The 27,380-nt window shown below is 52.4% G+C and overlaps 2 protein-coding genes across 3 annotated transcripts; one reads left to right on the forward strand and one right to left on the reverse strand.

Annotated features, from left to right (window-relative positions):
* Nucleotides 1-90: 90 nt before the first annotated feature.
* RHOC (ras homolog family member C) lies at nucleotides 91-7,788 on the forward strand. Its single transcript, XM_029068385.2, has 5 exons — nucleotides 91-214; nucleotides 5,604-5,761; nucleotides 6,461-6,581; nucleotides 6,773-6,903; nucleotides 7,057-7,788. The coding sequence occupies exons 2-5, from the start codon at nucleotides 5,606-5,608 to the stop codon at nucleotides 7,228-7,230; spliced, it is 582 nt and encodes a 193-aa protein (XP_028924218.1). The 5' UTR covers nucleotides 91-214; nucleotides 5,604-5,605; the 3' UTR covers nucleotides 7,231-7,788.
* A 185-nt stretch (nucleotides 7,789-7,973) lies between these two features.
* On the reverse strand, nucleotides 7,974-26,057 carry MOV10 (Mov10 RISC complex RNA helicase). 2 transcript variants are annotated; one of them, XM_029068382.1, is made up of 22 exons: nucleotides 25,843-26,057; nucleotides 24,881-24,977; nucleotides 24,450-24,565; nucleotides 23,592-23,839; nucleotides 23,197-23,440; nucleotides 22,254-22,382; nucleotides 21,750-21,921; nucleotides 19,675-19,820; nucleotides 16,685-16,861; nucleotides 16,403-16,550; nucleotides 15,499-15,657; nucleotides 15,249-15,352; nucleotides 14,891-14,988; nucleotides 14,690-14,803; nucleotides 14,461-14,560; nucleotides 14,065-14,182; nucleotides 13,585-13,776; nucleotides 13,297-13,371; nucleotides 8,936-9,061; nucleotides 8,745-8,833; nucleotides 8,326-8,441; nucleotides 7,974-8,231 (listed from the first exon to the last, which is right to left on the reverse strand). In XM_029068382.1, exons 1-22 carry the CDS (start codon nucleotides 26,016-26,018, stop codon nucleotides 8,164-8,166), a joined length of 3,012 nt encoding a protein of 1,003 aa, XP_028924215.1. In that variant the 5' UTR covers nucleotides 26,019-26,057; the 3' UTR covers nucleotides 7,974-8,163. The 2 variants fall into 2 exon arrangements, with proteins under 2 accessions (XP_028924215.1, XP_039768692.1); XM_039912758.1 differs by lacking the exon at nucleotides 24,450-24,565 and having other exon boundaries at nucleotides 25,843-26,038.
* Nucleotides 26,058-27,380: the final 1,323 nt, after the last annotated feature.

Consider the following 27,380-nt stretch of genomic DNA (forward strand, 5'->3'; position numbering starts at 1 on the left):
CCGGACGAGCCCACCCTCCCCGGGCCTCTCCCCGCCCCTCCGGGCCTGGGCCCGCCCCCTCCCACTCCCCTCCCCCTTCCCCGGCGGCACTCAAGAAGGGCAGGGCGGGGCGGCCCCCTCCGGGTCAGTTTCGGCCTCGGGCAGCGGCGGAGGGACCGGATCGGACAGTACCAGCGGCGTGGGGCTGACCACCGATCACCGATCCTGCACTTGGGTAAACTTGTCCGAAGAGTGGACGCTCCTAACCCCCCCCCCCATCCCCTCCCCCTCGAAGCTCAGAGGGGGTCGACTTGGAGGGAGGGGGCGTCCGTCTGTCCGTTCGTCCTCCCCTCCGCCCCCCATTCCCATCCTCCGGACCCTGTGCCGGGGGGCTGAGGTGCGGCCTTGTTCCCTCCCCGACCCGGGGCAGCAGCGCCACAACTGGGCCGCGACCCCCGCCCAGGGCCCGAACGCCCCTCCCCTGGTTAGACCCACCCTCGTCCTCCTCTGCTCCAGGGGAAACTGAGGCACCGGGTGGGGCGGGCGCCCCGGGCCCCCGGTTTTGACGGGCCTTTTCCCAGCGTGGGCCGAGCTCGGTGGAGGGGGTGGGAGCTGGAAAGGAAAGCCGGCTCCAGGCCCACCCTCCAGCCAGCTTGCCCTGCTTGGGGGTCGCAGGAAAAGAGTGGGCTCAGAGGCCTAGTGATTGGGTCTCTTGGACTGGAGCTGGCTAAGAAGGTGGGACGGGGACCCCTCCGCCCGGAACCCCACCCAGGACCCCTCTCACGTTCCAGGGTTTGGCCGTGTTGGGGGAGGGGAAGACCACCTCCTTCCCAGTGCCCCCATTTGCCTCCCGAATCTGGACCTTTAAGCCATTCCGGGCAACGGAGGTTTGTGGTGGGAGCTGTGGGGGTGTGGTAGAGGGGTCAATCGTCAGGGTAGATTTGGGGGTTGCCAACATTACTTATAAATAGTGAGTGGTATCCAGTTGGGTACAGTCTTGGATCAGTATTTGGGGGATACACACAAAAAGTGTAATTCCTAATGGGGCCTTGATCACAGGTGCGAGTGGTCAAGAGGGTAGGCTTTTTCCATTTACCTACTGACCTGACGCCTCCCCAAGAGCCTTCTTAGAACTCTTAAAATGGGGACAAGGCACACCCCAAACTGAGGCTTGGATTAGCCCTCTGCTAGACCCAGGAGTAAGACTGTCAGGAAGCGGTTCTGCATCAGCTGAGGCAGTTGGATAGGGAGGGGTGAGACTGAGGAAAGAGGGTATTCTTTCTGAGGTCATCCACCTTTGCCTTCTGCCCCCCACCCTTCGAAGCCCTGGTGTCCAGTCTACTGGGTGGGGGGTGGGGAGGTCTGGCTAGGGCCCAAGGGAGGTGGGCGGGGTGGGGGTCAGTGGGGCAGTCCTCGCCTCCCACACACAGGGAGCTTTTGTCCTTATCCGTACTGGCCTGCGGCCAAGAGAGTGCTGGCTGGGACTGTTGTCCACTAGCCGCTGAAGGCCGGGATGTGACTCTGATGAGCTGATTTCCCCTCCTTCCCCAGCTGCTGCTGTTTTGGTCAGGCGCGGGGCTCTGATGAGCTGGGAGCTCTAGGCTGAGGCCTAGGCTGTAGGACGCTCTGGAGATTTGCCAGTCCCCCTCCCCTCAACCCTTAAGTATAACCAGGAATTAGAGTGCTGCTCTTCCTCTCTTAACTGCAATTTAGCCTTTGCTCCAGCTCTGTGATGGTGGAAATGCCCCTTTAAATCTCTCTCTGAAGACAAGTTGGTAAACAATGAAACTGTGTAGGATTGAGCGGGCCGGTAGGGTGGGGGATGGCTCCCTGCTCTGTGGGAATCCCTCAACTCCAAAGCAGGCTCAGCAAAGAAGGTGGAAATGTTTTTCACTACCAACCACCCCTGGTGGTCCATTCCCTGGGAGAATTCAGCCATACCCTAGGAGAATTCAGCCAGACTTCCTTGGAGGAAAGGAGGAGAGATTGGGGAAGGAGGGGGAAGGCAGAGCCAGCTGGTCTCTGGAAGCAACTCACTCAAGATGGATAAACACACTGGAGACTCTGAATAGCCCTGCCTATCAGAGGGAGCCATCCTGGATTATTAAGGAAAATAATGTAAACTCACTTCCTAGTAACATTTCTAAATGGAATGAGAAGATGAGTGGAGGGGTAGGCGTTTAACTGCCTCTCCGTTCTTCCACCTCCCCCCCCACATCCTTTCAAACACACACACTTTTCCAAGATCATAGATGGACACAAAACTCAGCATGCGAGTGGGTGGTGGAGGAGTTTGAACCTGGGCAGTATTGAAGTGAGCAGCCTTAAGCATTCTCCATACACCAGCCAGAGAGAAACAATTGAGAAAAAGGGAAGCAGATTGGCATAGTGGAAAGAACTCGAGCTTGGGAATCACAGGACGTGGGTTCTAATCTTGGCTCTGTCACTTGTCTGCTGTGTGACCTTGGGCTAGCCCCTTAACTTCTCTGTACCTCAGTTACCTCATCTGGAAAATGGAGATTAAACCTGTGAGGCCCCCCCCCCCCCCCGGGACAACCTGATTACCTTGCATCTACCCCAGTGCTTAGAACAGTGCTCGGAGTGTAGTAAATGTTAAAATACCATTATTATTATTTAGGGGTTCACTTCTCTGCCTTTCACTGGGTCTGGGGGAATGAGGTGTTGTAAGGAAATCCTGGAACTATGGTGGGAGAAGGTAATCGCCCTCCTGTCTCTTTTTGGGAGAGAACTCAGCGTGAGAATGGCTCTTCCTCAGGCACCCCTCCGCCCAACTCCCAGCCCCAGCCTCTTCCTGCCCTCTTCTGTTCTGCATTTACACTCACTCCCTTGGTGAACTCATTCGCTCTCATGGCTTTGACTACCAGCTCTACGCAGATGACACACAGATCTACATCTCTGCCCCTGGCCTCTCCCCCTCCCTTCAGGCTCGCATCTCCTCCTGCCTCCAGGATGTCTCCACCTGGATGTCGGCCCGCTACCTAAAACTCAACATGAGCAAGACTGAGCTCCTCATCTTCCTTCCCAAGCCCGGTCCTCTCCCAGACTTCCCTTTCACCATGGATGGCACCACCATCCTTCCCGTCTCTCAGGCCTGCAACCTCGGTGTTATCTTTGACTCATCTCTCTCGTTCACCCCACACATCCGATCCGTTATTGGGACCTGCCGGTCTCACCTTTACAATATCGCCAAGATTCGCCCTTTCCTCTCCACCCAAACGGCTACCATACTGCTACAGGCTCTCGTTATATCCCGGCTAGACTACTGTGTCAGCCTACTCTCTGATCTCCCTTCCTCCTCTCTCACCCGGCTCCAGTCCATTCTTCACTCCGCTGCCTGGCTCATCTTCCTGCAGAAATGATCTGGGCATGTCACTCCCCTTCTTAAACACCTCCAGTAGTTGCCGCTCCAAACAAAAACTCCTCACCCTAGGCTTCAAGGCTCTCCATCACTTTGCCCCTTCCTACCTCTCCTCCCTTCTCTCCTTCTACTGCCCACCCTGCACGCTCCGCTCCTCTGCCGCCCACCTCCTCACCGTCCCTCGGTCTCGCCCATCCCGCCGTCGACCCCTGGGCCATGTCCTCCCGTGCTCCCGGAATGCCCTCCCTCCTCACCTCCGACAATCTAATTCTCTTCCCCTCTTCAAATCCCTACTTAAAGCTCACCTCCTCCAAGAGGCCTTCCCAGACTGAGCTCCCCCCTTTTTCCCTCTGCTCCCTCTACCCCCCCCTTCACCTCTCCGCAGCTAAACCCTCTTCTCCCCCCTTTCCCTCTCCTGTCCCACCCCCTCAGCACTGTACTCGTCCGCTCAACTGTATATATCTTTATCACCTATTTATTTTGTTTTTGTTTAATGAGATGTACATCACCCTGATTCTATTTAGTTGCCATTGTTTTTATGAGATGTTCTTCCCCTTGACTCTATTTATTGCCATTGTTCTTGTCTGCCTGTCTCCCCCGATTAGACTGTAAGACCGTCAAAGGGCAGGGACTGTCTCTATCTGTTGCCGACTTGTACATTCCAATCGCTTAGTACAGTGTTCTGCACATAGTAAGCACTCAATAAATACTATTGAATTGAATGAATGAATGAACTTGAGGGTTGATTAGGCAGTGGGGCGGCAGCAGGAGAAGTGTCACGTCATCTGTTCCTCTCTGAGTTGCTAGTGAGTGTTCAGGTGGAGGAGGAAGAGGGTAGGATTTGTTCTTAGCCTGGGGGTTGAGTCTTCCTGCCTCCTGAAAGCACTTTTGCATGATTTCTCCCCTCTCTACTGGAGAGGGAGGTGGGGGGAGGAGGAGGAAAGAGGAGCCCTCCCTGGGCTGTGGCCACACTGTGGTGGAGGGGCCAGGCTCAGGCCCATCGTCACCGCCTCCACCCTAGGGCTGAGCTAGTTTGTCTCTCCCTTCCTGTCTGCCCATCCCACTCCCCCAGCTTGTAGAAACCCGGCTCCACTCCAGCCTGTCCCACTTATCCGAGCTCAGATGGAGTTACAGTCCAATCTGTTTCCACTAGAGCTGGTGTAGTCCTCAAGGGAAGGATCGCACTGTTGCTGCAGGATTCCTGGATTTGTAGACAACTGCTAGAATTGAGACCCGGAGGGGGTTACCGAGTGGGGTTTAGGCCCTGCCTCAAATGAGTGTAGAAAGAGCTGAGCAGGGAAATGGGGAAGATGCCTAGGGGGATCTTTTAGCCCCGAGCTGGTTCTGGGAACAGGTCGTGACAAATTGTTTGGGCCTGGTATGATTAGAGAAGGAGGCCGCCCCAGGAAGCTTGAGTCACAGGATTGGGGTGAGGGCTCTGTCCCAGTCCTAGAGAAGCATCCTGCTGCCCTCCCTCTGGGAGGGAAAGGTGACTGGTGGGAGTTGTGGCGTGTGACTGGAAGGCAACCTGTGGTGCCCCTGGGTGGCTGGATGTCAGTTTCCTATGTTTGGAGTCTGGAGTCCTCTCCCCTCATCTCTCCCACCCCCGACAAATCCCCTACGCTTTCTCTCCAGGGAAGGAATTAAGAGGGGTGAAGGAAGAGGAGAGATATACCGGGATCCAATATTGTCTGCCCTGGGTTGAGGATGGGATTTATTTAGGCGATACAAGGAGAAAGAGTGTGAAGGTTGTTTGGGAGCTTGCTGGCCTACCTCCTGCACAGTGTCTCCATTGTCTGACTCCCAAGGGTTGAGCGAGCTTAGCTGCCAGTCCCAGAGCATGGTGGGGAGGGAGAAGGGAAACCAGGCGGGCTTCCCGGTTACTGGAGATGCAGCAACCACCCAGGACTATTCTTACTTTGTGCAACATTCTGGAGAAGGTGATAGGCCGGGGGGCTCATACAAGCTACCCTGGACCTGCCTCCTGCCTTGACTTGAGACTGGCTTGGTGAACAGCAAGAGCTTCACCCTTTCCCTCTCCCTACTGTCCTGGCTAAAATTAGGATCCCTGGGGTCCTATTCCCAGATCAGATCCACAGCAAACCCTTTCCCTGTTGCTCTCGCTGTCTCTGGGCTCACCACCTTGTTCTCGTGGTGTGGGGTGGGGGAAGAGCGTGGCTAGCTCGACCTGCCTTAGGCTAGTAGGTCCAGATGACCCTCGACTTCTTCCCTTCTGTTCCCTCAGCCATGGCTGCCATCAGAAAGAAGCTGGTAATTGTGGGCGATGGGGCCTGTGGGAAAACTTGTCTGCTGATTGTCTTCAGTAAGGACCAGTTTCCTGAAGTTTATGTGCCTACTGTCTTCGAGAACTACATTGCTGATATTGAAGTGGACGGCAAGCAGGTGATATGGGGACTCCACCTCCCTCAACCTTGGGCCCCACTTGGACAGGACCACTAGCCCCTTCGCTGTTGGGGCCCCACCTTTGGGATGGGGAGAGCTGTGTAGGACAGCGCAAAGACTGAGCCCCAAGATTGAGGAGGCTTTAACACCAGGACGTTCCTGGTCCTGTATATTGCTGCCCTCAGCCTGACCCCTTCCAGAGCCATTCCAACCATTCTAGCAAACTAGGGGTTTACCCGTGGTCCTCTACCTTTAGAGGAAACACTGATTAAACAATGATTTGCCCTTTGCTCACTGTTTAAGGGACAGAAAGGGGAATCAATCAATTAATGGCATTTGAGCGCTTACTATGTGCAGAGCAATACCATATTATGTACCAAGTGCTTGGGAGAGCACAAAATGACAGAATTAGTGGACATATTCCCCGCCCATAATGAGCGTACAGTCTAGGGGGTGAGACAGACATTAATATAAGTAAATTAAAAATAAGTACATAAGTGTTGTGGCTTGGGAGTGAGGCAAATATCAAATGTCCAAAGGACACAGATCCAATGAGATGGGAGGTAGAGGTGATTACCTGCTCCAAGAAGAGCAGATGATGTGAACACTGACCTAGGGTTCCCATTGCCCAGGGCCCCAGAGCTTTAAATTGGTCCTGTCTGGGGATGGGAAGGATGCCGGAGCTCCTGTGTCTGACAGGTGGAACTGGCGCTATGGGACACAGCTGGGCAGGAAGACTATGACCGTTTGAGGCCGCTCTCCTATCCTGACACGGATGTTATCCTCATGTGCTTCTCCATCGACAGCCCTGACAGCCTGGGTGAGGGGAAGAGGATGATGGAAGCTGTGGCAAGAGGGAGGGCACCCAGGCTCCTGACTTGAGTCTTGGGCAGGGATGGAGGGTGAGGGGAGTTGGTCCTGGGTGGGTGGGTCCGGTGGCCTATACAGTTCCGCCCCACCCCCTCCCCTGCATCTCGGGGGGCTAACATCTGATGTGGGCCACCTATTCAGAGAACATTCCTGAGAAGTGGACCCCAGAGGTGAAGCATTTCTGCCCGAATGTGCCCATCATTCTCGTCGGGAACAAGAAGGACCTGCGGTTGGATGAGCACACGCGACGGGAGCTGGCAAAGATGAAGCAGGTAGGGAAGACACTGGAGTGACCAGGGTGCTGAGGAGGGCCATGGTCCATGTTTAAATTGATCCCCCTGCTCCTTCCCCCCACTGCCCAGACAACTAGCCCGACTCTCATGTTTTTCCCCTCTTTTCTCTTCTCTTCCCACCTACCTCCCTAGGAGCCTGTGAGACCGGATGAAGGCCGGGACATGGCCAATCGCATTGGTGCCTTTGGCTACCTGGAGTGCTCGGCCAAAACCAAGGAGGGGGTGCGGGAGGTGTTTGAGATGGCCACCAGGGCTGGCCTGCAGGTCCGCAAGAATAAACGACGGCGAGGCTGCCCCCTCCTCTGAGCTTCCCTGTCCCGGATTCCTGTTCCCTCCTTTTTCTTTCTCATCCCCCCATCCCAATCCTTGTGGGGATGGGTGGGTATACAGGAAGCCCCCTCCCCACACACACCCTAAACCCAACCTTCTAGGGTTCACTCCCTTCCTGAAGCGGGAGTGTGCACGCTGCACCTGCTTTCCTCCCCACCCCCAGGTCTGGGGGCTCAGGATCACTAAGGAAGGGGAAGCTCTCCTTATCTGGGGGGCGCTGGACCCTGTATGGTCTGAATTGGGTTGCTCTCCTGGCCCCAGGATGGAGAAAGGGGAGGGGTGGTGCGAGCAGCCCTGGGTGGGGTAACGCATGTATGCACACACGCTCACAACAGTGTTTTATACTCACAGGGGAATGGCCTCTGCCCTCAGCTGGGACAGTTAGAGCTCCTGAACTTTTCTCCCTCTTCCTCCTCCCCTTCCCCTCCACCATCCCTGCTCTCCCCTTCCCCCCCGCAATGGCAGATCTCCTGTGGGCTTCAGGGGTGGGGGTTGAGGATGATGGTGAATAAAGGCTATGGGAACTCTCTGGGCTTGCACTGGTATCAGATCTGATTATTTTTCCTCGACCACCCATCTCCTTTTGCTCTGTCTCCCAGGGTTTGCTTTTTCACCTTCAGGAGTGCCCTCCAGCTAGTGAGAAAGGGCAATATGGCAGCAGTTCTCCCCGGCTGACCCGCCTGTGCTGCCAGCCGCGACGATGACCAGGGAGGCATGTGTCCACTCCTCCAAGGTCCTTGGCTCAAGTAAACTTTTATTTTCAACAGTAGAATCTCCTGACTTCCAAGTTCTCCCAAGGTGGTGCTCCTCCCAAGGAGCTGGACCTAGAACTGCAGGAATCCTCCCCGTGACTAACTGGGCAGGTAAAGGGTGGGGGTGGGTGGGTGGCTGACTCCAGGGACTGGGCAATCACATCTCACACTTCCAGGCTAGCTCCTCCTGCAGCGGTGAGATGCTGTCCTTGGTGGCGGGATTATCTGGATGGGAGGAATGGAGAGGATACAGCAGTTGGAAGGGAGAGCCCATGCTTGCCTACCAGGTCCCATCAACCTAGCCCTTTCCTCTCCTTACCCTGAGTGGGAAAAATGCGGCTCAGTTCATTCAGCTGCTGACATACGCCTTGCTCTTCGTCCGTAGGGAAGGGGCAGCCTTTGTACCCGCCATTGTCTTTACAGAACTGTAAGAACCTTGGCGAGAGGAGTAATGTAAGCATGTGTTTTTCAGGGCGAGAGCCCCTCCACCCTTCCTTGAAGCTCTGCTGCAAAGGTGGGGCAGGGGGAGTGGACCATCAGGGCTTGAGGCATGCACATTGGAAAGGAATTGGGGGTGGAGAGGATGCAGAGAAAGGTGCTGGTGGGGGGTGGGGGGCAGTGGAGGGCAGACATCACCGGTGAGGGAGACTGGAGTACTACAGGGTGGCAGTTGGATTATGGGGATGAATCAGTGGAGGAAGGAAGTTGGGGTTGGAGCCTGAGATGATTAATCCTTACGTCTTCCACTGGCGGTCCTGGGACAGCAGAATGGGGTTCCCCACTACTATGAGCAGGGCCTTGGCTCGAGTCATGGCTACATTGAACCTCTGCGGGAAGAGATTTGGAAAAGTTGTAGGGAAATGGGTAGGAGAGGGGCCAGTTGGGAGCAGGTAGGAGTGGTGAGGGAGTTGATCATCCAAATCTCTGACCTTGGGGTTGTTCAGGATACCCCGGGTGAAGTCTTTGTCCAACTGGACAAAGTTATGGCTGCTGCAGACGGTGGAGATGATGATCACGTAACGTTCCTGGCCTTGGAACTCCTCTACCGAGCCCACCTGGGGAACAAAAAGGAGGGGGGCGGTGAGGAGCCCTCACTGGGCACTTACTGTTTCCCCACGAGTTGTAGCATCTGTGAGATCGCAGTAGGGACTGGGAACTTATCCAGTCCTCACTCCACATGCTCTGTTCCACCACAACCACTTTACTTCATACCTTCCCCCTCCAAACCTGCACTCTACTTAGCCATAAGACCTCCAGTCTCTTAATCCTGTCCCACTTGCCTTTACCCACTAGCTTCCCTCTCCTGTCTTGTTCCCAGACTAAATGGGCCCACCCTGTGGCTACAGCCCTCACCATGCTCTCACAATTAACTCTTCAACCTCCAGCCCTGTCTCAGCCCCCACTTTGGCTCTCTAGGTTCCTCCTCCTCCAGCATTTGGGCATCAACCTTGTGCGAAGCTCCGTACATTCCTTTCTTCCATAATACATGTATTTATTACATGCTATGGATAGAGCTTGATGGCTGAATTAGGGAACATTCTTCCAACAATGAGCATTTAACTGGATACACTGTGACCTGGTGTTGATAATTGAGGCATTTAAGTGCTTAATAGGTGCCAAGCCCTGTATGAAGTAGGGTAAGTACAAGATCCCCTACGAGAGATTGCAGGTGGCGCTGGGGAGAGATGTGTCCATGGTGTCTCTATGGGTCAGAGGCGACTCAATGCCATAAGATGGACAAGGTACAAGATAATGAGGTCAGACAGTCCGTGGCCCACATGGGGCTCACAATCTAATTAGGAGAGAGAACAGCTATTGAAACCCCATTTTACAGATGAGGAAACTGAGGAAACTGCCAAAGAAACTGACTTGTCCAAAGTGACTTGGCAGACTAGTGGTGGAGTCAGGATTAGAACCGGGTCTTCTGATTTCTGGGCCCATGTTCTTTCCAGTAGGCCACACTGCTTCTTTCTCCTTTTTTATGGTATTTAAGTGCTTACTATGTGCCAGGCATAGTTCTAAGTGCTGGGGTAGATGGAAGTTAATTAGGTTGGATACAAATCCCTGTCCCACATGGGGTTCACAGTCATCCTCATTTTACAGATAAGGTAACTGAGGCACAGAGAAGTGAAGTGGCTTGCCCAAGGTCACACAGAAGACAAGTGACTGAACCAGTATTAGGTCCAGGCTCCATCCACTGAGGCAGTTGTATGCATAACACTGATCAAAGCATATGTACCAATAGTGTGATTTTTTTGCTTCATGAAGGGCTCTTGAAGAGTATAACCCAGTGTTATAAGAGACCTGCATGTAGTAGGCGCTTGGGAACATACAAAGAAGTAAAAAGGTATGATCTCTGCCCTTGAGGAGCTAATAATTTAATTAATTCATATAATTGAGTACTCTTGTGGAAATCTCCAAACCACCTTGAGAAGCAGCGTGGCCTAATGGAGCATGGGCCTTCGAGTTGGAGGACCTGGCTTCTAATGCCAGTTCTGCCAAGTGCTTGCTTTGTGACCTTTGGCAAGTCACTTAACTTCTCTATGCCTCAGAGACAGACTGTGAGTCCCATGTGGGACAGGGACTTTGTCCGACTTCAGTAGTACAAGTAGTTAAATAGTACAGAGCCCTACTTAACTGGTACCTACCCTAGGGCTTAGAATAGTGTTTGACACATAATAAGCACTTAACAAATACCATAAAGCAAAACAAACCGACCAGTTCTCCCAAAGTCCTTTAGGGGAAGCATGTAATGGGATGAAACAATTCCTTCTGCCTCTGGGCAGATCTGGAAGGCCTGAAGCTGTTGGTCACCTGACTGCAAGTTCAACCCCTGAGAGTCATGTTTCTGAAGAGGAAAGGCCTCTCCCAAAGCAGGTAAATCTGGCACTTGTTTCTGTGAGCTGGCCTTCAGCTGACAGTTTAGTTTTGCTTAGTGCTGTGATACCGACTCAGTGCTTGGCCAGTGCTTGCAGTATTAGCACTCCTGTCCTTATAGGCTGATGCCTCCTCCTCTACTGGTGCTTCTTACTTTCCTCCTCTTTAAACTATGGCTTTTCTCAAGGCTCACTCCTGAGTGCTTTTGTCTTCACTTTACATCACACTCTCTGGAAAAATTCACACACTTATGTGTTTCCAATTACCTCCTCTCTGAGGCTGGCTTCCAAATCTTTCTCCAGTCCTGATTTAATATTAATTGTGGTATTTTGTTAAGCACTTACTATCTGCCAAGCATTGTACTGAGCACTGAGGTAAATTCAAAATAATCAGATGATCTCTTACCTACTCTCCACTTTTAGGTTTCTCCTGCTTATGAGTCATCACCCTTAAGCCCTTTCCTACCCCTCACTTTTCCACACCTACCATCTTCCCTTTTCCCTAAGTTTGCACTTTGGGAAACATTTTTGACATCACTGTCTCACATCCTGCTCAAGTATTTCATAGATCTCACCCATCTTCTGCCTTTCTCTTTTGACCTTTCAAAAGCTTGGGAAAAAAATGTAGAATCCATATCCTCAGAGCTGGGTGGGGGTTGGTTCCAAACCAATTCTGATCAGTCCCTGTACCTCATTTGGGAAAGGCAGCAGCTTATAGGGGAGCAAAATTTCTGCCTCTTGCTCCCTGGCATCATGCTGTGAACTTAGTACGTGGCCAGGTCCTGAATTCCCAGTTCATGCAAGTGAGCCCTCTGTGTGGTGTGTGTGTGTGTGTGTTGATAGTATTTGCTTAGCACTTACTATGTGCAAGGCACTGTATTAAGTGCTGGGATAGTTACAAGCTAATCAGGTTTGACACAGTCTGTGCCCCACGTGGGGTTCACAGCTTTAACCCCCCATTTTTCAGATGAGGTAACTGAGGCACGGAGGAGTTGAGAGACTTGCCCAAGGTCACACAGCAAACATCTGGCGGATCTGGGATTAGAACTCAGGTCCTCTGACTCCCAGATCTGTGCTCTCTCCACTAGGCCACGCTGTTTCTCTGTAGGACAACCTGCCAGTGCTTAGTATAGTGCCTGGCAGATAGAAAGCCCTTAACAAATACCATTTTATGAAAGTCATGTCTCTTCATGCCACAACACGAGAACACGTCCAATTCGCCAAGCTACTTCTGAAAGCACCTCCTTATTGGTCTCTCCATTCTGTTATTTTAACTGCCCATGAGTTACATCCTTGCCCCCTGAGTTACATCCTTGCCTCTTGCATCAAATTACAATGTTTGACTTTTAGGCTGCTACACTCTCCAGGAGCTGGTTCCCTTGTACATTTCTACCCCCTCTTCACTGGCTCCACTCTAGTTTGTGATCTCAGCCCAAAAGTTCCTCCCCATCCTTTGCACAGAACTGTGTCTGAGACTCCTGCACCCTACTCCTCTTTCAAAGCACTGTTTTAAAACTCCCCTCCTGCATGTAGCTTCCCCTTACCTCCCTGCCTCACTGGCCATGCTATGCATTGTTGAATCAGAGACCTGGAAGGGCTCTTGAGTGATGAAGTCCAGTCTTCCACCTTCAGCCAAAGCTAAAATTCTCAAAATTCCCCCGTGATCTCACCTCAACTAGCGGGGCTGATGCTAATTCAGGCTGGTGAAGCTGCCCCAGAATGCTGAAACTACAAGTTAAACACTTACTATGTGGCAGACACTGTGCTAAGTGTTGGGGTAGATACAAGATAATTAGGTTGGACACAGTCTCTATCCCACAGAGGACTCACAATCTCACAATCCATTTTAATAGTCAAATGACTTGCCCAGTCATAATTCTGTTGCTTATAATAATTGTGGTATTTAAGCACTCACTCTGTGCCAAGCTCTGAGATAGATCCAATCAGATTGGACACAATCCCTGTCCCACATGGAATTCACAGTCTAAGGGGAAGACAGAACTGGTATTTAATCCCCATTTTAGAGATGACAAAACTGAGGCACAGATTTGCCCAAGGTCATATAGCAGGTAATGCATGGTGGTAGCAAGAGAACGCAGGTTTCCTGAGCCCCAGTGCTATTCTCTTTCTACTAGGCCATATGCTCTCAGAATAATGGTCGGGTCTCTGGGTTTGGGTGTCTTTCCTGTTAGACTTGCATGTGCTCCCTAACGACAAGGACCATCCTGATCTTATTATTTTACCATTCCCCTTGGGGCCTTAGTACAGTACTCTGCTCAGAGTAGGTGTTTACTAACTATTCCTGATGAGGGGGAAGGGGGATTAAGGGAGAAAGGGATATGAGGGTGAAGGGAAGTCAGAATCGAAAAGGGAAGCTTCCAGGGTGGAAGCACTCTTTCGGAGAGGGTAATCACCTTCAGGTCTTTGATGTTATTCAGGTCTCGCAGTTTCTTGTCCAGTACAGTGAGGCAGTGACGAATTTTCTCCACCTGGATGAAGGAGGAGGAAATGTCACAGCCCCTCTGCTTCCCCATCCCGTTCCCTGCATTGATTTGCCTTTTGGGGGCAGGGAAGAGGTCTATGAGCCTGTGTCTGGCAACTCCAGCCGCACTCTCTCCATTCGTGCCACCCTCCACCTCAGGCTCTGGTGCTTGGTGCTAGTGGTGGGGAGAGGGGCCGCAAAGGAAGGACAGAGGTCTGACCTGTTTTCTGAAAGGAGAGATGACCCCCACATGCTGGGGGGACAAGCGGCCCTGTCCCTTTTTGGGCTGGGAGCACAGGAGTTCATGCAAGTACTCCACAACTCTGTGGACCTCCTCAGCATTGAAGAAGGATGGGCTGTTGGCTTCTCGCATGTCCTCTCCCAGTACTCCGTGGAACACGATGGGGAACCCCTGGGGGGCAGGGATGGGAGAAAGGGGCAGCTATCAGCTCTGTCCCTGCTCCTCCCCCACCCCCAGCCCATTCCCTCAACCACCCCTGGTCCCAGCTTTGGTTCTCACTAAACTTGATCCCATTCCATCCCTATGCCTCAGAACCCCGCTCTTGGTCAGTGGGAAAGGATGAGAGCTCCTCAGAGAGAAGAAGAAGATCCCAGTCCTAGCTCCTCCAGAGTGAGGGCTTCCCCCTGCTGCTACCCATCTCTTCGCCCCGCCTACCCCACTCCCACTCCACCCTATCACCTGGCGGGGCAACCCTTCCCAGCGGCAGAAGCGTTCCCGATCCATAAGATCAGCACAGGGCAGCAACTCCCCCTGGTAGAAGAGTCGGTTGGGAATTTCCAGGATCGATGGATGGGACCTGGTTTGTGGGGATGACACAGCAAGGACACAGACCACTGAGCAGGCCAGGCTCCATTTAGGGGATTTGTCCCAGATCAATCCCACAAGCCCTCTGTGAATCCTGAGTGGGCAACCCTTCCGGCCTACTGGCTCCTGGGTCTCTCTCTGGGAGCCAGGGTCGTGCAGGAGCAGGGCAAAGGCATAAATGCCAAGAAGTGGGAAGCAAATAAATTCTTCAGGAGCCAACAATTTGGATACATGAACTGGGTGTAGGGGTGGGATGGTAGGGAAAATCACCTGTAATTACACAGGAGCTTGGTTATGAGAGTGGAGTTATAGCCTGGTCCCTGCTTGTACTGCGGTGCCTTCTCCACAAGTCGCTCCAGCAAGGACATGCCTGGCATTGGAGGAACATCATGAGCAGGGAGATTTTCCCTCCCCCAGCAGGCCCAGAGCTGCTCAAGTTGAAAGAGCAGCCCCCACCTCCCACTGCACGGCAGCAGAGGCCGCGGCACCCCCATCTCACCCAGACCGTGGTTCCGGGCTAGTTGGGAATGCAACACTGGGCCCAGCTGCTTAGGATCTCCAGTCAGGACCAGCTGACCTCCTGGGGTATCAGAATCTTCAACATCCAGTAACCCTGGAAAGAGGGGCGGAGTGAGGATCAAAGAAAGGCTGACTCCCCTCCACTCTCCCTCACTTCCCAAACTCCCCATGTCCACTTCACCTGCCACAGCTATGAGACTCTCAGGCTCCGCGGTGTTACCCGCTTCATCGATGAATATGTGAGAGAAGTGACCACGGGGGAACTGAGCTGATGCCAGCCTAGGCAAGAATGAAGGATGAATTCAGGCCCCCTTCACTCCTCCCAGAGATGGTAGCTAAATGCTCTCCCTTCTGTGACCCCCACTCTAGACTCCTATAGATCAACAGCATTTACTAAGCGCTTACTGGAGGCAGAACAGTGTACTAAGCACTTGGAAAAGTACCAGAGTCCCTGCCCTCAAAGAGCTTAACGGACTTCCAACAGCCCCTCAGACCCCAGCCTTCCAGCTCCCCATGCCATTCTTCCCCCACAGTCCTACCGGCCCGCAGTGAGCAGTGTGGTGATGAGAACCCGATATTTCTGCAACTTCTCCTTGGGTGGGTACTCGTAGTCCTTACTGTCCTCATCCCAGTTACAGTAGTCCTGGGGGAAAGGACAGTGGCCAACAGTGGTCAACTGCTTACCCCAGTTTCCTCCCCTCTTCCCAATCCCACTCCTTGGCCCTCCCACAGGGCCTGGGTCCTGATGCCCCTTTCCCTCAACACCTATCCCCATGATCTCCCATCCACCTTGATATCTTCAGGCACTAAGTGAAAGTCTTGGCTTTGTGCCAAGAGGCGGTATAACCCGCTGGACAGATGGGGCAGGAGCCGCTGGCATAGCAGGTTGGCTGCCGAGTTGGTTGGAGCACAGGCCAGGATGTGGGCATCTGGCATAAGCTTCACCACCTGTTAGGGAGAAAGAGGGTAAGGGGAACTGACTCCCTCCTCACAGCCCCTTTGTCTGTCCAAAGAAGTTTCTGATCACTCCTCCCTCTAAGCGGTCTGGCCCTGACCTAGAAGGCAATACTTTCTGAGACATCAAAGGGTTAGGAAAGAGCCAAGGCTAGGGGAGAGTGTCTAGAGAGGAGAAAGCAGTGACTCTCCTAGCAGCGCAGCCTAGTAGAAAGAGTACGGGCCTGGGAGTCAGGGGACCTGGGTTCTAATCTCTGCTCTCCCAACTGCTTGCTTAACTTCTCTGTGCCTCAGTTTCCTCAACTGTGAAATGGGGATTAAATCCTTCTCTCTCCTACTTAGACTATGTGAGCCCCATGTGGGTCAGGGACTGTGTCCACCCTGATAAACTTGTATCTACTCCAATGCTTAGAACAGCTTGACCCATGGTAAGCTCTTAACAAATACCAAAAAAAAATGAGAAGCACCCTGAGGTGCTCACACTGTCTTCTTAAACAGCTTAAGTCACCCTTAAGTCCTTTTCCCGGTTCCTTCTGTTGATAGAGAAGTCTCAGAATCATAGGACAGCAAGGAACTAAACCAGGAAACCAGGAACAGAAAATTAAAAAGTGAGTTGCTGGAAACCCCCAATTTGTTTCCAAAAGTGACCCGGAAAATTTTCCTCTGTTGTCCTTTGGGTTGGGGTGGAAGGAGCTCTTGGATTATGAGGGCGGTGCCTCTGCTACCAATCGTCCCTCACCTGCTTGATAGCTTCTACCAAGGTAACGGTCTTTCCGGTGCCTGGAGGTCCGAAGATGAGATAGGGGGCTGGACGGGAGGTGTCCAGGATGATATTACGAATGGCCTGAACCTGCTGTGGGTTGGACTCCAGACGACGATCATGCAGCCTGGTGGAGAGGGAGCGTGGCTGGGTGGGGTGTTCTGTCAAACTCCCCTGTAGCCCAGGAGGAGCTGGTTTCCCCAGGGTCTTCCTTACTCCCGGCCACCCAGCTCCTCCTACCTCATCTCAGTTGTGACTCACGTGAGCTTCAGGTCTCCAGAGATGAGAGGGACCCTGCGGGGGGCGGCAGGGAACAGCACTGGCTCCAACGACACTTTACGGGCCAGCTCCAGGGCACGATACTGGAGGCGCAGGGGCAGCCGGTTTAAGGTGAAAGCCACATTAAAGGTTAGCCCCGCTATAGACTCCTTCGGGAAGCTGTGCAGGAGGAGAGGAGGGGATGTTGAAGTTGCAATGGGGAGTTTGGAAATTCCTTCTTTGCCTCCCTGAAAGTCTACACATGGTCAAAGTCTACACATGGTCCCTGACCCACCTCCCCACCTCCCAGGTTGTCTTCAGACATCTGGCCACCCTAAAATAAAGGAAAAATCCACCGCCCCCTCCCAATCCATGAGACTTCATCAAGTTACGCTGGAGTACATATGACATTCCATACGACCCCCAGCTCTCTCACCTCCTGCATTGCTCTAAAACTACTTGAATGTCCTGCCATCACCTCAAACTTAACATGGCCAAAACAGCACTCCTTATCTTCCCACAAACCCTGTCCTCCCTTTGACTTTCCCATCACTGTAATAATAATAATAATGATGTTGGTATTTGTTAAGTGCTTACTATGTGCAGAGCACTGTTCTAAGCACTGGGGTAAACACAGGAGAATCAGGTTGTCCCACGTGGGGCTCACAGTCTTAATCCCATTTTACAGATGAGGTAACTGAGGCACAGAGAAGTGAAGTGACTTGCCCACAGTCACACAGCTGACAAATGGCAGAGCCGGGATTTGAATCCATGACCTCTGACTCCAAAGCCCGGGCTCTTTCCACTGAGCCACGCTGCTTCTCATAGAAGCACTATGATAGCACTGTAGATAGCACCACCATCCTTCCTACCTTACAAGCCTGTAAAGTTGGTGTTATCCTTGGATCCTCTCTCTTATTCAATGCACATATTCAATTTACCACTAAATCCTGTCAATTCAACCTTTAAAACATTGTTAAAATCTGCCTTTCCTCTCCATCCAAACTGCTTCCAAGTTAATCCAAGCATTTATCTAATCCCGCCTTGATTCAGCCTGCTCCCCAGATCATTTTTCTACAAAAATGTTCTGTCCGTGTTCCCCATCCCTCAAGAACCTCCAGTGGTTGCCCATCTACCTCCACAACATCCTTACCGTCGGCTTTAAAAAAACTCAATCACCTTGTCCCCTCCTACCTCATCTCGCTACTCCTATTATCACCCAGCCCGCACACTTCACTCCTGTAATGCCAACCTACTCGATCTCGTCTATTTCAACCTCTTGCCCACATCCTTCCTCTGGGCTAGAACACCCTTCTTCATATCCGACAGACAGTGACTCTTCCCACCTTCAAATAAAGCGCATCTCCTCCAAGAGGCCTTCCGTAACTAAGCCCTCATTTCCTTTTCATTCACTCGATCGTATTTATTGAGCACTTACTATGTGCAGAGCACTGTACTAAGTGCTTGGAAAGTACAATTTGGCAACTGATGGAGACAATCCCTGCCCAACAATGGGCTCACAGTCTAGAAGGGGGAGACAGACAATAAAACAAAACACACAAACACATTTCCTCTTCTCTTACACCTTTCTCCATCACTCTGATTTACGCCCTTCATTCACCCCTCCCTCAGCCCCACAGTACTTATGTCCCTAACTGTAATTTATTTATTTATATTTATATCTATCTCCTTCTGTAAGCTCATTGCGGGCAGGTAATGTGTCTACCAACTCTGTTATTTTGTACTCTCCCAAGTGCTTAGTACAGTGCTCTGGACATAGTAAGCATTCAATAAATACTATTGATTGACTGATAGAACCTTGGCATCCTTCCCATAGCCCTGTTAATCCTGCCATCGCTGGCTCAGATTGAGTGCTTTGAAAGTTTTAGTTCTCACAACTTCCCCTTCCTCCTCTCTCACCCCGCTCCAGTCTATTCTTCACTCCTCTGCCCGGCTCATCTTCCTGCAGAAATGATCTGGGCATGTCACTCCCCTTCTTAAACAACTCCAGTGGTTGCCTATCAACCTCCACTCCAAACAAAAACTCCTCGCTCTAGGCTTCAAGACTCTACATCACCTTGCCCCTTCCTACCTCTCCTCCCTTCTCTCTTTCTACCGCCCACTCCGCACGCTCCGCTCCTCTGCTGCCCACCTCCTCGCCGTCCCTCGGTCTCGCCTATCCCGCCGTCGACCCCTGGGCCACGTCCTCCCGCGGTCCCGGAACGCCCTCCCTCCTCACCTCCGCCAAACTGATTCTCTTCCTCTCTTCAAAACCCTACTTAAAACTCACCTCCTCCAAGAGGCCTTCCCAGACTGAGCTCCTCTTCTCCCTTCACTCCCTCTACCACCCCCCCTTCACCTCTCCACAGTTTAACCCTCTTTTCTCCCCATTTCCCTCTGCTCCTCCCCCTCTCCCTTCCCATCCCCTCAGCACTGTACTCGTCTGCTCAACTGTATATATTTTCATTACCCTATTTATTTTGTTAATGAAATGTACATCGCCTCGACTCTATTTATTGCCATTGTTCTCGTCTGTCCGTCTCCCCCGATTAGACCATAAGCCCGTCAAACGGCAGGGACTGTCTCTATCTGTTGCTGACTTGTTCATTCCAAGCGCTTAGTACAGTGCTCTGCACATAGTAAGCGCTCAATAAATACTATTGAATGAATGAATCCCCTATGACGTTGGGCCCTGGATACGCTCAGTTTCCCCATCTAGATTGTGAGCTTTTTGAGGGTAGGGATCACGTCTACCGGCTCTACTGTACTCTCCCAAGTGCTTAGAACAGGGCTCTGCACACATTAAATGCACAATAAATACCACTGAGTGAGTGACTGACGCAGCCACCCTGGCAGTTACCTACCTCAAGTACCATAGGAAGTTGGCTCTGCTTCTCCTTCCCTTCCTTGACCCAGTCTCCACTCCATGCTGCGGTGACAGCCTCCTTCTCCCCTCCCTCAGCCCCAACACGTGCCCTCACACCCTCTCTCACCTTGGGTGTAAACTCAGTTTGACCTGGTCCAGCTCCACCTTGTGCACATAACCCTTGTATGTAAATGTCCTTGAATTTTGGCTGAATGTGATGAGCAGGTGGTCTCCACGCAGCACCGATGGGCGGTTCTCAGCCACCCCAGGGACCTTGTGGGGGAGACAGCATGTTATAATGGGGCGTATGCACTAGCCACGGGGCCAGGCCTCTCCCACCGACCACACCCTCGGGTCCAAGCCAGTTCCATGCCCACCTTTGTTCATCATCTTTGTGCCCCTGATGGGTTCTGACTGTAGAGAGGAGGGAGACCTAGCAGAAGGGGCTGTATGGGGATTTAATAATGGTAAGTGCTTATTATGTGCTAAGTACTGTAATAAACCCAGGAATAGACATGAGATAATCAGATCAAACACACACCCTGTACCTGCTCTCTCTTCCTTCTCTGCAGGCACAGATTTTCTCCTGCCATCAGGACATCTCTACTTGGATGTCCCTCCGACACCTCAAATTTAACATGTCCAAAACAGAACTCCTCATCTTCCCACCCAAACCCTGCCCTCCCTCTGACCTTCCCATCACTGTAGAAAGAACCTTCATCCTGTTTCATAAGCCTATAACCTTGGCATTATCCTAGACTCGTCTCTCTCATTCAACCAAATATTCAATTTGTCACCAATTCCTGTCGGTTCAACCTTCACCACAATGCTAAAATCTGCCCTTTCCTCTCCATCCAGACTGCTTCCACGTTAATCCATGCTCCTACTCTACCCTGCCTTGATTACTGCATTAGCCACCTTGCTGACTTCCTTGCCTCTTGTCTCTCCCAATTTCAATCCACACTTTCCTCGGCTACCCAGGTCATTTTTCTACAGAACAGTTTGGTCCATGTTTCCCCACTCTTCAAGAACCTCCAGGGGTTGCCCATCCACCTCTGCATCAAACAGAAACTCCTTTTAACAGGTTTTAAAGCTCTCGATCATCTTGCCCCTGCCTACCTACACTCCTATTACAACCCAGCCCACACACTTCACTCCTCTAATGCCAACATACTCACTACTGTCTATCTTGCCGCCAACCACTTGCTCACATCCTGCCTCTGACCTGCAACGCCCTCTTCATAACCATCAGACAATCACTCTCTCCCCTCCGGCTTCATATCCTTATTAAAAGCACATCTCTTTCAAGAAGTTTCCCTCGACTAAGTTCTCATTTCCTCTTTTCCCCACTCCATTTTGTGCCACTTTGGCATTTGGATTTGCACCCTTTAATTCACTCCTCCCTAAGACCCATAGCACTTAAATACATATCTGTCATTTATTTATATTAATGTCTGTCTCCTCCTCCAGACTTTAAGCTCGTTGTGGGCAGGAAACATATCTACCAACTCTTAGTAGAGTAGAGTGCTCAGCACATAGTAAGCACTCAATAATAATAATAATTTTGGTATTTGTTAAGCGCTTATTATGTGCCAAGCACTGTTCTAAGCGCTGGGTAGATACAAGGTAATTAGGTTGTCCCCCGTGGGGCTCACAGTCTTAATCCCCATTTTACAGATGAGGTAACTGAGGCACAGAGGTAACTGAGGCACAGAGAAGTTAATGGACTTGCCCAAAGTCACACAGCTGATAAGTGGCAGAGCCAGGATTAGAACCCACAACCTCTGACTCCCTAGCCCAGGCTCTTTCCACTGAGCCAAGCTGCTTCTCAATAAATATGATTAATTGATTGATGGGGTTCACAGGCTAAGTAGGACAGATAGGTATTTCACTGCCATTTTACAGATGAGGAAACTGAGGCACAGAGAAGCTAAGTGACTTGCCCAAGGTCAGACAGCAGGCAAGTGACAGATCCAGTACTGGAACCCAGGCCCTCTGATCCCAGGCTTGTGCTCTTTCCACTAGGCCACCTCCTTCCCTCTTCTCCTCCTTCCCCCTCCCCTTTTCACCTTGCAAAGAACCGGTAAGGCTAGAGGAAGGAGAGGGAACAGGACAGGGGGTGAGCAAGGGATCTCCAAGCGTGGCTTATGCTTGGTGGAGGGAAAGGAAAAAAGGAGGGCATGTGGTGTTTCCCCCACTGACCTTAAGAGTGAAGAGGTTAGACCCACTGGAAGCCTGGGGTTCGGCTGACATAGTTGTGTCCTTGAGATTGTACTGTTTGATGTCCTGCTCCATCTGCAGTTCCTCCAGTTGCAGCAGCAACTTTAACTTCTCTTCATAATTGTCCCAGCTCAGTGGAGTGTTGAGCTGTGACCTGAGGGGAGGGAAAAGGGCATCAGGACTCCCTGGCCCCCAGCTCACCCCCCAGTAATTGCACCCCAGAGGAAGCACTCAGAAATGGGTAGGCAGTTGGAAGAGTGGGGGCGATGGCATAGAAGTCATTAAAGATGAGGTGGAGGAGGCTATGGAAATGGGGTCTTGGACTGACTTTGCCTCTAGTGTCATCTGCTTGGAGAGGTGCCGGAGGGAAGGGGAGGAGAAGAGTTTCAGGATGATTAATGAGATGGAGGAGAGCTGGGAGGAGTGAGTGAGGGTGGCTGCTGAAAGGGGCTGCTTGGGGAGGGGACTGGGTGGGGGCAAAGGTACCAGATCTGAGTAAGTTCAGGGTCATCAGTGCTGGAGTCCGATTTCATCAGTGCAGGGACCAGGCGTTTGAGAGGGGAGCAGTCATACCACTTCAGATTCAGATTCTTCTCCAGAAGGCTCTTCGCTGTTCTGGGAGGGAAGAGGGATAGGGTTAGGGTTGGACTGCCTTCCTCCCAGCACCCAGCCTTGTCTCAGCCTGAAGGGTAGAGATGCCAACTCTGAAATTTTGATGGGAGCCATTAATTTCACCCACCCCTTCTTCCCAACACACACACACACACACACACACACGCTCTCTCTCTCTCTCTCTCAGCTTTTAGGACAAGGGAAGGCAGGGCAGGGGCAGATAAAGCTAAATTGCCCCCTTCCTTGGAACTGGCTGACTAACTGGAGGCTCCATGAGGGTGACTCCTTCCTCAGACTGTTCCCTTCTAGTGTGTCCATGGCAGGCCTGGAATTCCTTCTGCTCTTCACTCAGCCTAGGAATGTTCTCTCTTCTACCCTTTACTTCTGTAGTGGGCCTGTTCTTCACATCAGCTCCAAGATCTTGTAAGAAAAGATGCTTCTCACCTCTTACTTTAGCTCTGGACTTGCTACAGCAGGGTGGGAAGTTGGGGAGGAGAGGGTGGTTGGTCTGGGGATCCAGGGCTGGGGCAAGGAAAGGACTCAGCTACTCTAGGCTCTGGGGCCAGGCAGGGCTGGGGGACCCAACCTCCAGAGCAGTGGGTGGCTTTCTATGCCTGGGCTACAGTTGCAGAGTTGGCAGGGGCCTCTGGTCTTGAGCCACTCTGAACACCCTATGCCAAAATCTGGGAAAAGTCCATCAATGCCAGTTCTGAATCGGCCTCCTCCTTTTCAATCCAGGAGTTGAAAAGTTGGCACCTCTCCTAAAGGGTAAATGAATGAACGTGTATGCGTGTGAATGTGTGTTTGTATGTATTACCTGTTTGGTCTCTCCCCCTCCTCCACTTTGGATTTTCTTGGGGGATCTGGTGGGAGCTGACGGCGTCTGTAGGGGGCCGTGGGCTCCAGTTGTCGAGTCAGTGGGCTCTGAGCCCTGAAGGCCAGAAAGCGGACGATGAACTCAGCTCCAGGCTCCTCTGGCCTCTCTAACGTCCACAGCACCGTTGCTGGGAAATGTCCCACGTCGTCAGACCGGCAGTGGACACGGAGCCTATGGGAGTCATCTGAGGGACAGAGGAAGGGGCTAACAGTCAGTTTAGCCTTCCTCCACCAGGCGCCTCAGCATGGGGCCCTCTAGAAATGGTCCCTGACGGACAGCCTCCCCCGGTATGCAACTCTGCCAAGGTCCCCTGCCCTTCACCACCCCCTCCTCACTGGGGTGGAGCACGAAGGGTAGCAGCTCATTGTCATCCAGGGGTTGGAAGCTAATCTGGGAGCTACGGGAAAGTGTGAAGAGTCGGGTGAGGATGACGGGCTGGGTCCCTCTATTCTGCAGCTGCAGGGTCAGTTTCTCCTCCTGGTGTAGTTGGGCGCGGATGCGAAGTTGTCCATCGCAGACCTCGACTCTTTCCTTCTCCAGCACCTCCACAACCACCCCATACTTTGCTGTGATCAGATCAAACCTGGAGAGAAGTTGGGGGATTGAGTAGGGACCGAGGGTTCAGGGCACTGAGGACTAAGCAGCCTGCCACATGGGGATCTCTGGCTCCACCACCTTAAAACCCTGCCACCTTTTCCCCCCGGGGGGCAATGAGGGGAAGGGTCTGGTGTGGTAGGAAGAGATGGGGCAGTCATTTCCCCCTGCTTCATGGGACACAGCATGGCTTAGTGGAAAGAGCACAGGACTGGGCTTCAGGAGACTGGATTCCAATCCTGCCTCTGCCATTTGCCTGCTGTGTGACCTTAGACAAGTCATTTAACTTCCTTATGCCTCAGTTTCCTCATCTGTAAAATGGGGATTAAATAACTGCTCTCCCTCCCCCTTCAGCTATGAGCTCCGTGTGGGACAGAAATCGTGTCCAATCTAATTATGTTGTATCACCCCACCGCTATGCTTGGAACTTAGTAAGCGCTTAATAAATACCACTGTTATTATCATTATTTTAATTATTTCCCAAATTCTGATGTCTACACCCAGAAGACTCAGCTGCAAGGTGGGAGCCAGCAGACTAGAGGTAAGGGGCTGTGGACTGGGACCCACCACCAGCCCAATTCCTTACCCAAACCTGATACCTTTTCTTCCTGATCTGCTTCAGCAGGGACTCTGCCTTTCTGCCTTCTGGCTGTTCAATTCCCAGCGGCCTATTTCCAGCGGCGGGCCTCGAGGGCAAATTTATTTTGTTTTTTTTCTGCACATGGGAGGGTTGGTGTGCAGTCAGTAGGGTAAGAGCAGGGAGGTGACACACCCGATCGGGTCATCCACCCATTCTGCCCCTCCCCAAGGGCTCATCCTTCCCTCTCCCAATCCTTCCCACCGCTCTTCCTAGAGTCATTTATTTTGCAAATCCCGGTCGGTGTGTGGGGGAGGTGGAAGGGGCTGGGGTCCGAACGGGGAGGGGTTGAGAGGGACAGAGGCTAAGGGGCTGAGGGCAGGTTGGGGCCCGTGCTGCCTTTCTCTGACAGTGGGTTTAGGGGTCTGGGGACTGAGAGTCAGAGTTGTTCACCTTGCGGAAAATGACATTCTCCTTGGTCACTCTGGCCCGGTTGCTGATTCTCATGCCATATAGCATGGAGGAGAAGGTGGCCACAGGGGTGCCTTGGCTGGAGACGGGGAACCAAACAGGAAGAGGAGGGCTGAGGCTCAGAGGAAGACAAAACCCGGGTACCTGCCGCCCTTGGGCTCCTTCCCCTCCCGGCCACCAACTATTAAGGGGCTTGACCCTTGGAGCAGCCAGGGGTTTATTTAAGATCAAGCCGGGTGCTCCTTCCATATTTAAGATCAAGCTGGGTGCTCCTTCCAGACTGCTGAGGGCCGTTTGGCCTGAAAAAAAAAAGCCATTAAAAGAAGAAAAAGAAACAGCAGGCAAGAGGGGGTAGAGAAGGTGACAAGGCTGCTGTCGAGGGTCACTGGCGGTCCCTCCCCCCGACCTTCCCCGAAACCCACTGAAGACAGTGTCCCCCGGCCCCCTCCCCGCATTTCTGCTGCTCAGTGGGGCCCAAGTGCTACCTTGGCCAAGGGGGCAAACGACCCCCTGACGGGAAGCGAGCCGGGGGCAAACCACCATCACTTCCCGGGCCGGGGTCACCGGGTGGTGGCATCTCAGCACCCACCTCCCTCCCACCGGGTCCCTTAATAATAATTATTAATAATTAAGGGTTCCTTCATTCTGGGCTGATTTCACCCTGGAGGCCCCAGGCCGGGAGTGGGGAGGGATTGTCCATTCCGAGCGCTTAGTACAGTGCTCTGCACATAGTAAGCGCTCAGGAAATACTTTTGAATAAAAAGGAGGCAGGGGGGGCACTCCCCTCCCCACCCCGAGGACTTGTGAGCGGAGTCCCAGGGCTCCATCGTCATCATCATCGATGGTATTTATCGAGCGCTCAGTGTGAGCGGTCCGGTCGGGAGAGGACCAGCCGGCTGGGGGATAGGAGAGATGCTCTCCCGGGGGGTGGGTCTGGGCTGTACCCCGATCTGAAGAGGTTGTAGAGGTCCCGCAGCACCTCGCGATCAGTCTCTCCGTCCCACTTATTTTCGGCCAGGAAAGAAATGAAGCGCCGGCCGGTCTCGACGAGCTGCTTGATGCTGAACCTGGAAGGCATCGCGGCGGCGGCGGCGGCGGCTGTCCGGGGGCGCTCCGACATGTACTTTCCCGACTGCTCGGCTCGCGGGCAGCGCTCACTAAATACGACGGAAGGAGGGGCCCGACAGGGAGGCACAGGGCCAGAAGAAACGAAACTGAAAGATCCGGCGGGAGAGGATGGGGCGGGGGATGGGGGGGGGGGCCGTCTCCCCCACCTCGGACCTGAGCCTCCCCAGGGAGGCCCAAGGCGGTCACTTAGCCCACCCCCCCTGCACCCCGGGCCTCAGTCACTTCAGGAAACCCACCTCCTCTTCACGACCTCCCCCCCCCCCCAACTCATCCCTGACATTCAATCGTCTTTATCGATAATAATAACTGTGGTATTTGTTAAGCGCTTATTAGGGGCCAAGCACTGTACTAAAGGCTGGGGTGGATACGAGCAAATCGGGTCGGACACGGTCCCTGTCCCTCTTGAGGCTCAGAGTCTCACTCCCCATTTTACAGTCGGGGTAACTGGGGCCCGGAGAAGTGAAGTCATTCATTCAATTCATTCAATAGTATTTATTGAGCGCTTACTATGTGCAGAGCACTGTAATAAGCGGCCATTCAGCAGACGAGTGGTGGAGCCGGCATTAGAACTCATGACCTTCTGACTCCCGGGCCTATGCTCTATCCACTCCACCGTGCCACTTCCTCCAGTACTCATTTATTGTGCGGAGAGCACTGCGCTAAGCGCTTGGGAGATCACACTACAACAGTATGAGAAGCAGCATGGAGTAGAGGATTGATAACGGGCCTGAGAGTCAGAAGGCCGTGGGTTCCATTCCTAGTTCTGTCACTTGTCTGCTGTGTGACCTTGGGCTGATCACTTCCCTTTTCTGTGGCTCAGTTACCCCATCTGGAAAATGAGGATTGAGACTGTGAGCCCAACGAGAAACAAGGACGGTGTCCATCCCGATTTGTTTGTATCCACCCCAGTGCTTAGAACAGTGCCTGGAACACAGTAAGTGCTTAACAAATACCATCATTATTATTAGTAGTAGTAATTGGGCAATGACTTCACTTCTCCAGGCCTCAGTTACCCCATCTATAAAATGGGGAGTGAAACTGTGAGCCTCAAGAGGGACAGGGACCGTATCCAACCTGATAATAATACAATATATAATAATAAAATATAATAAATTATAATCAATAATACAATAATAATAACAATAAGCAGACATATTCCCTACCCACACAAGCTTACGGTTTAGAGGACGAGCTTACAGTCTAGAGAGTCTAACTCCTCCCTGAGAGCACTCTTCCCCAGGCACCTGGCTCCCCAAGTCCAGGGCACAGCTGCCTCCTGGATGAGTGACCACCCCCCAGGAGACTGACTACTATCCAGAGAGACTGAACCTACCAAACTGCCTCTTGCCCTTTG

This window comes from Ornithorhynchus anatinus, chromosome 7, assembly GCF_004115215.2.
Source record: "Ornithorhynchus anatinus isolate Pmale09 chromosome 7, mOrnAna1.pri.v4, whole genome shotgun sequence".
In the NCBI taxonomy this organism is placed as follows: Eukaryota; Metazoa; Chordata; class Mammalia; order Monotremata; family Ornithorhynchidae; genus Ornithorhynchus; species Ornithorhynchus anatinus.

Coding starts and splice junctions, on each gene's coding strand:
- RHOC (XM_029068385.2), top strand. CDS start 5,606: ATGGCTGCCATCAGAAAGAAGCTGGTAATTGTGGGCGATGGGGCCTGT. Junction 5,762..6,460: donor TTGAAGTGGACGGCAAGCAG/GTGATATGGGGA, acceptor TGTGTCTGACAG/GTGGAACTGGCGCTATGGGA. Junction 6,904..7,056: donor AGCTGGCAAAGATGAAGCAG/GTAGGGAAGACA, acceptor CTACCTCCCTAG/GAGCCTGTGAGACCGGATGA.
- MOV10 (XM_029068382.1), bottom strand. CDS start 26,018: ATGTCGGAGCGCCCCCGGACAGCCGCCGCCGCCGCCGCCGCGATGCCT. Junction 21,922..22,253: donor CCTGAACTTACTCAGATCTG/GTACCTTTGCCC, acceptor CCCTCCCCTCAG/GTCACAGCTCAACACTCCAC. Junction 16,862..19,674: donor AAACTGAGTTTACACCCAAG/GTGAGAGAGGGT, acceptor CCTCCTGCACAG/CTTCCCGAAGGAGTCTATAG.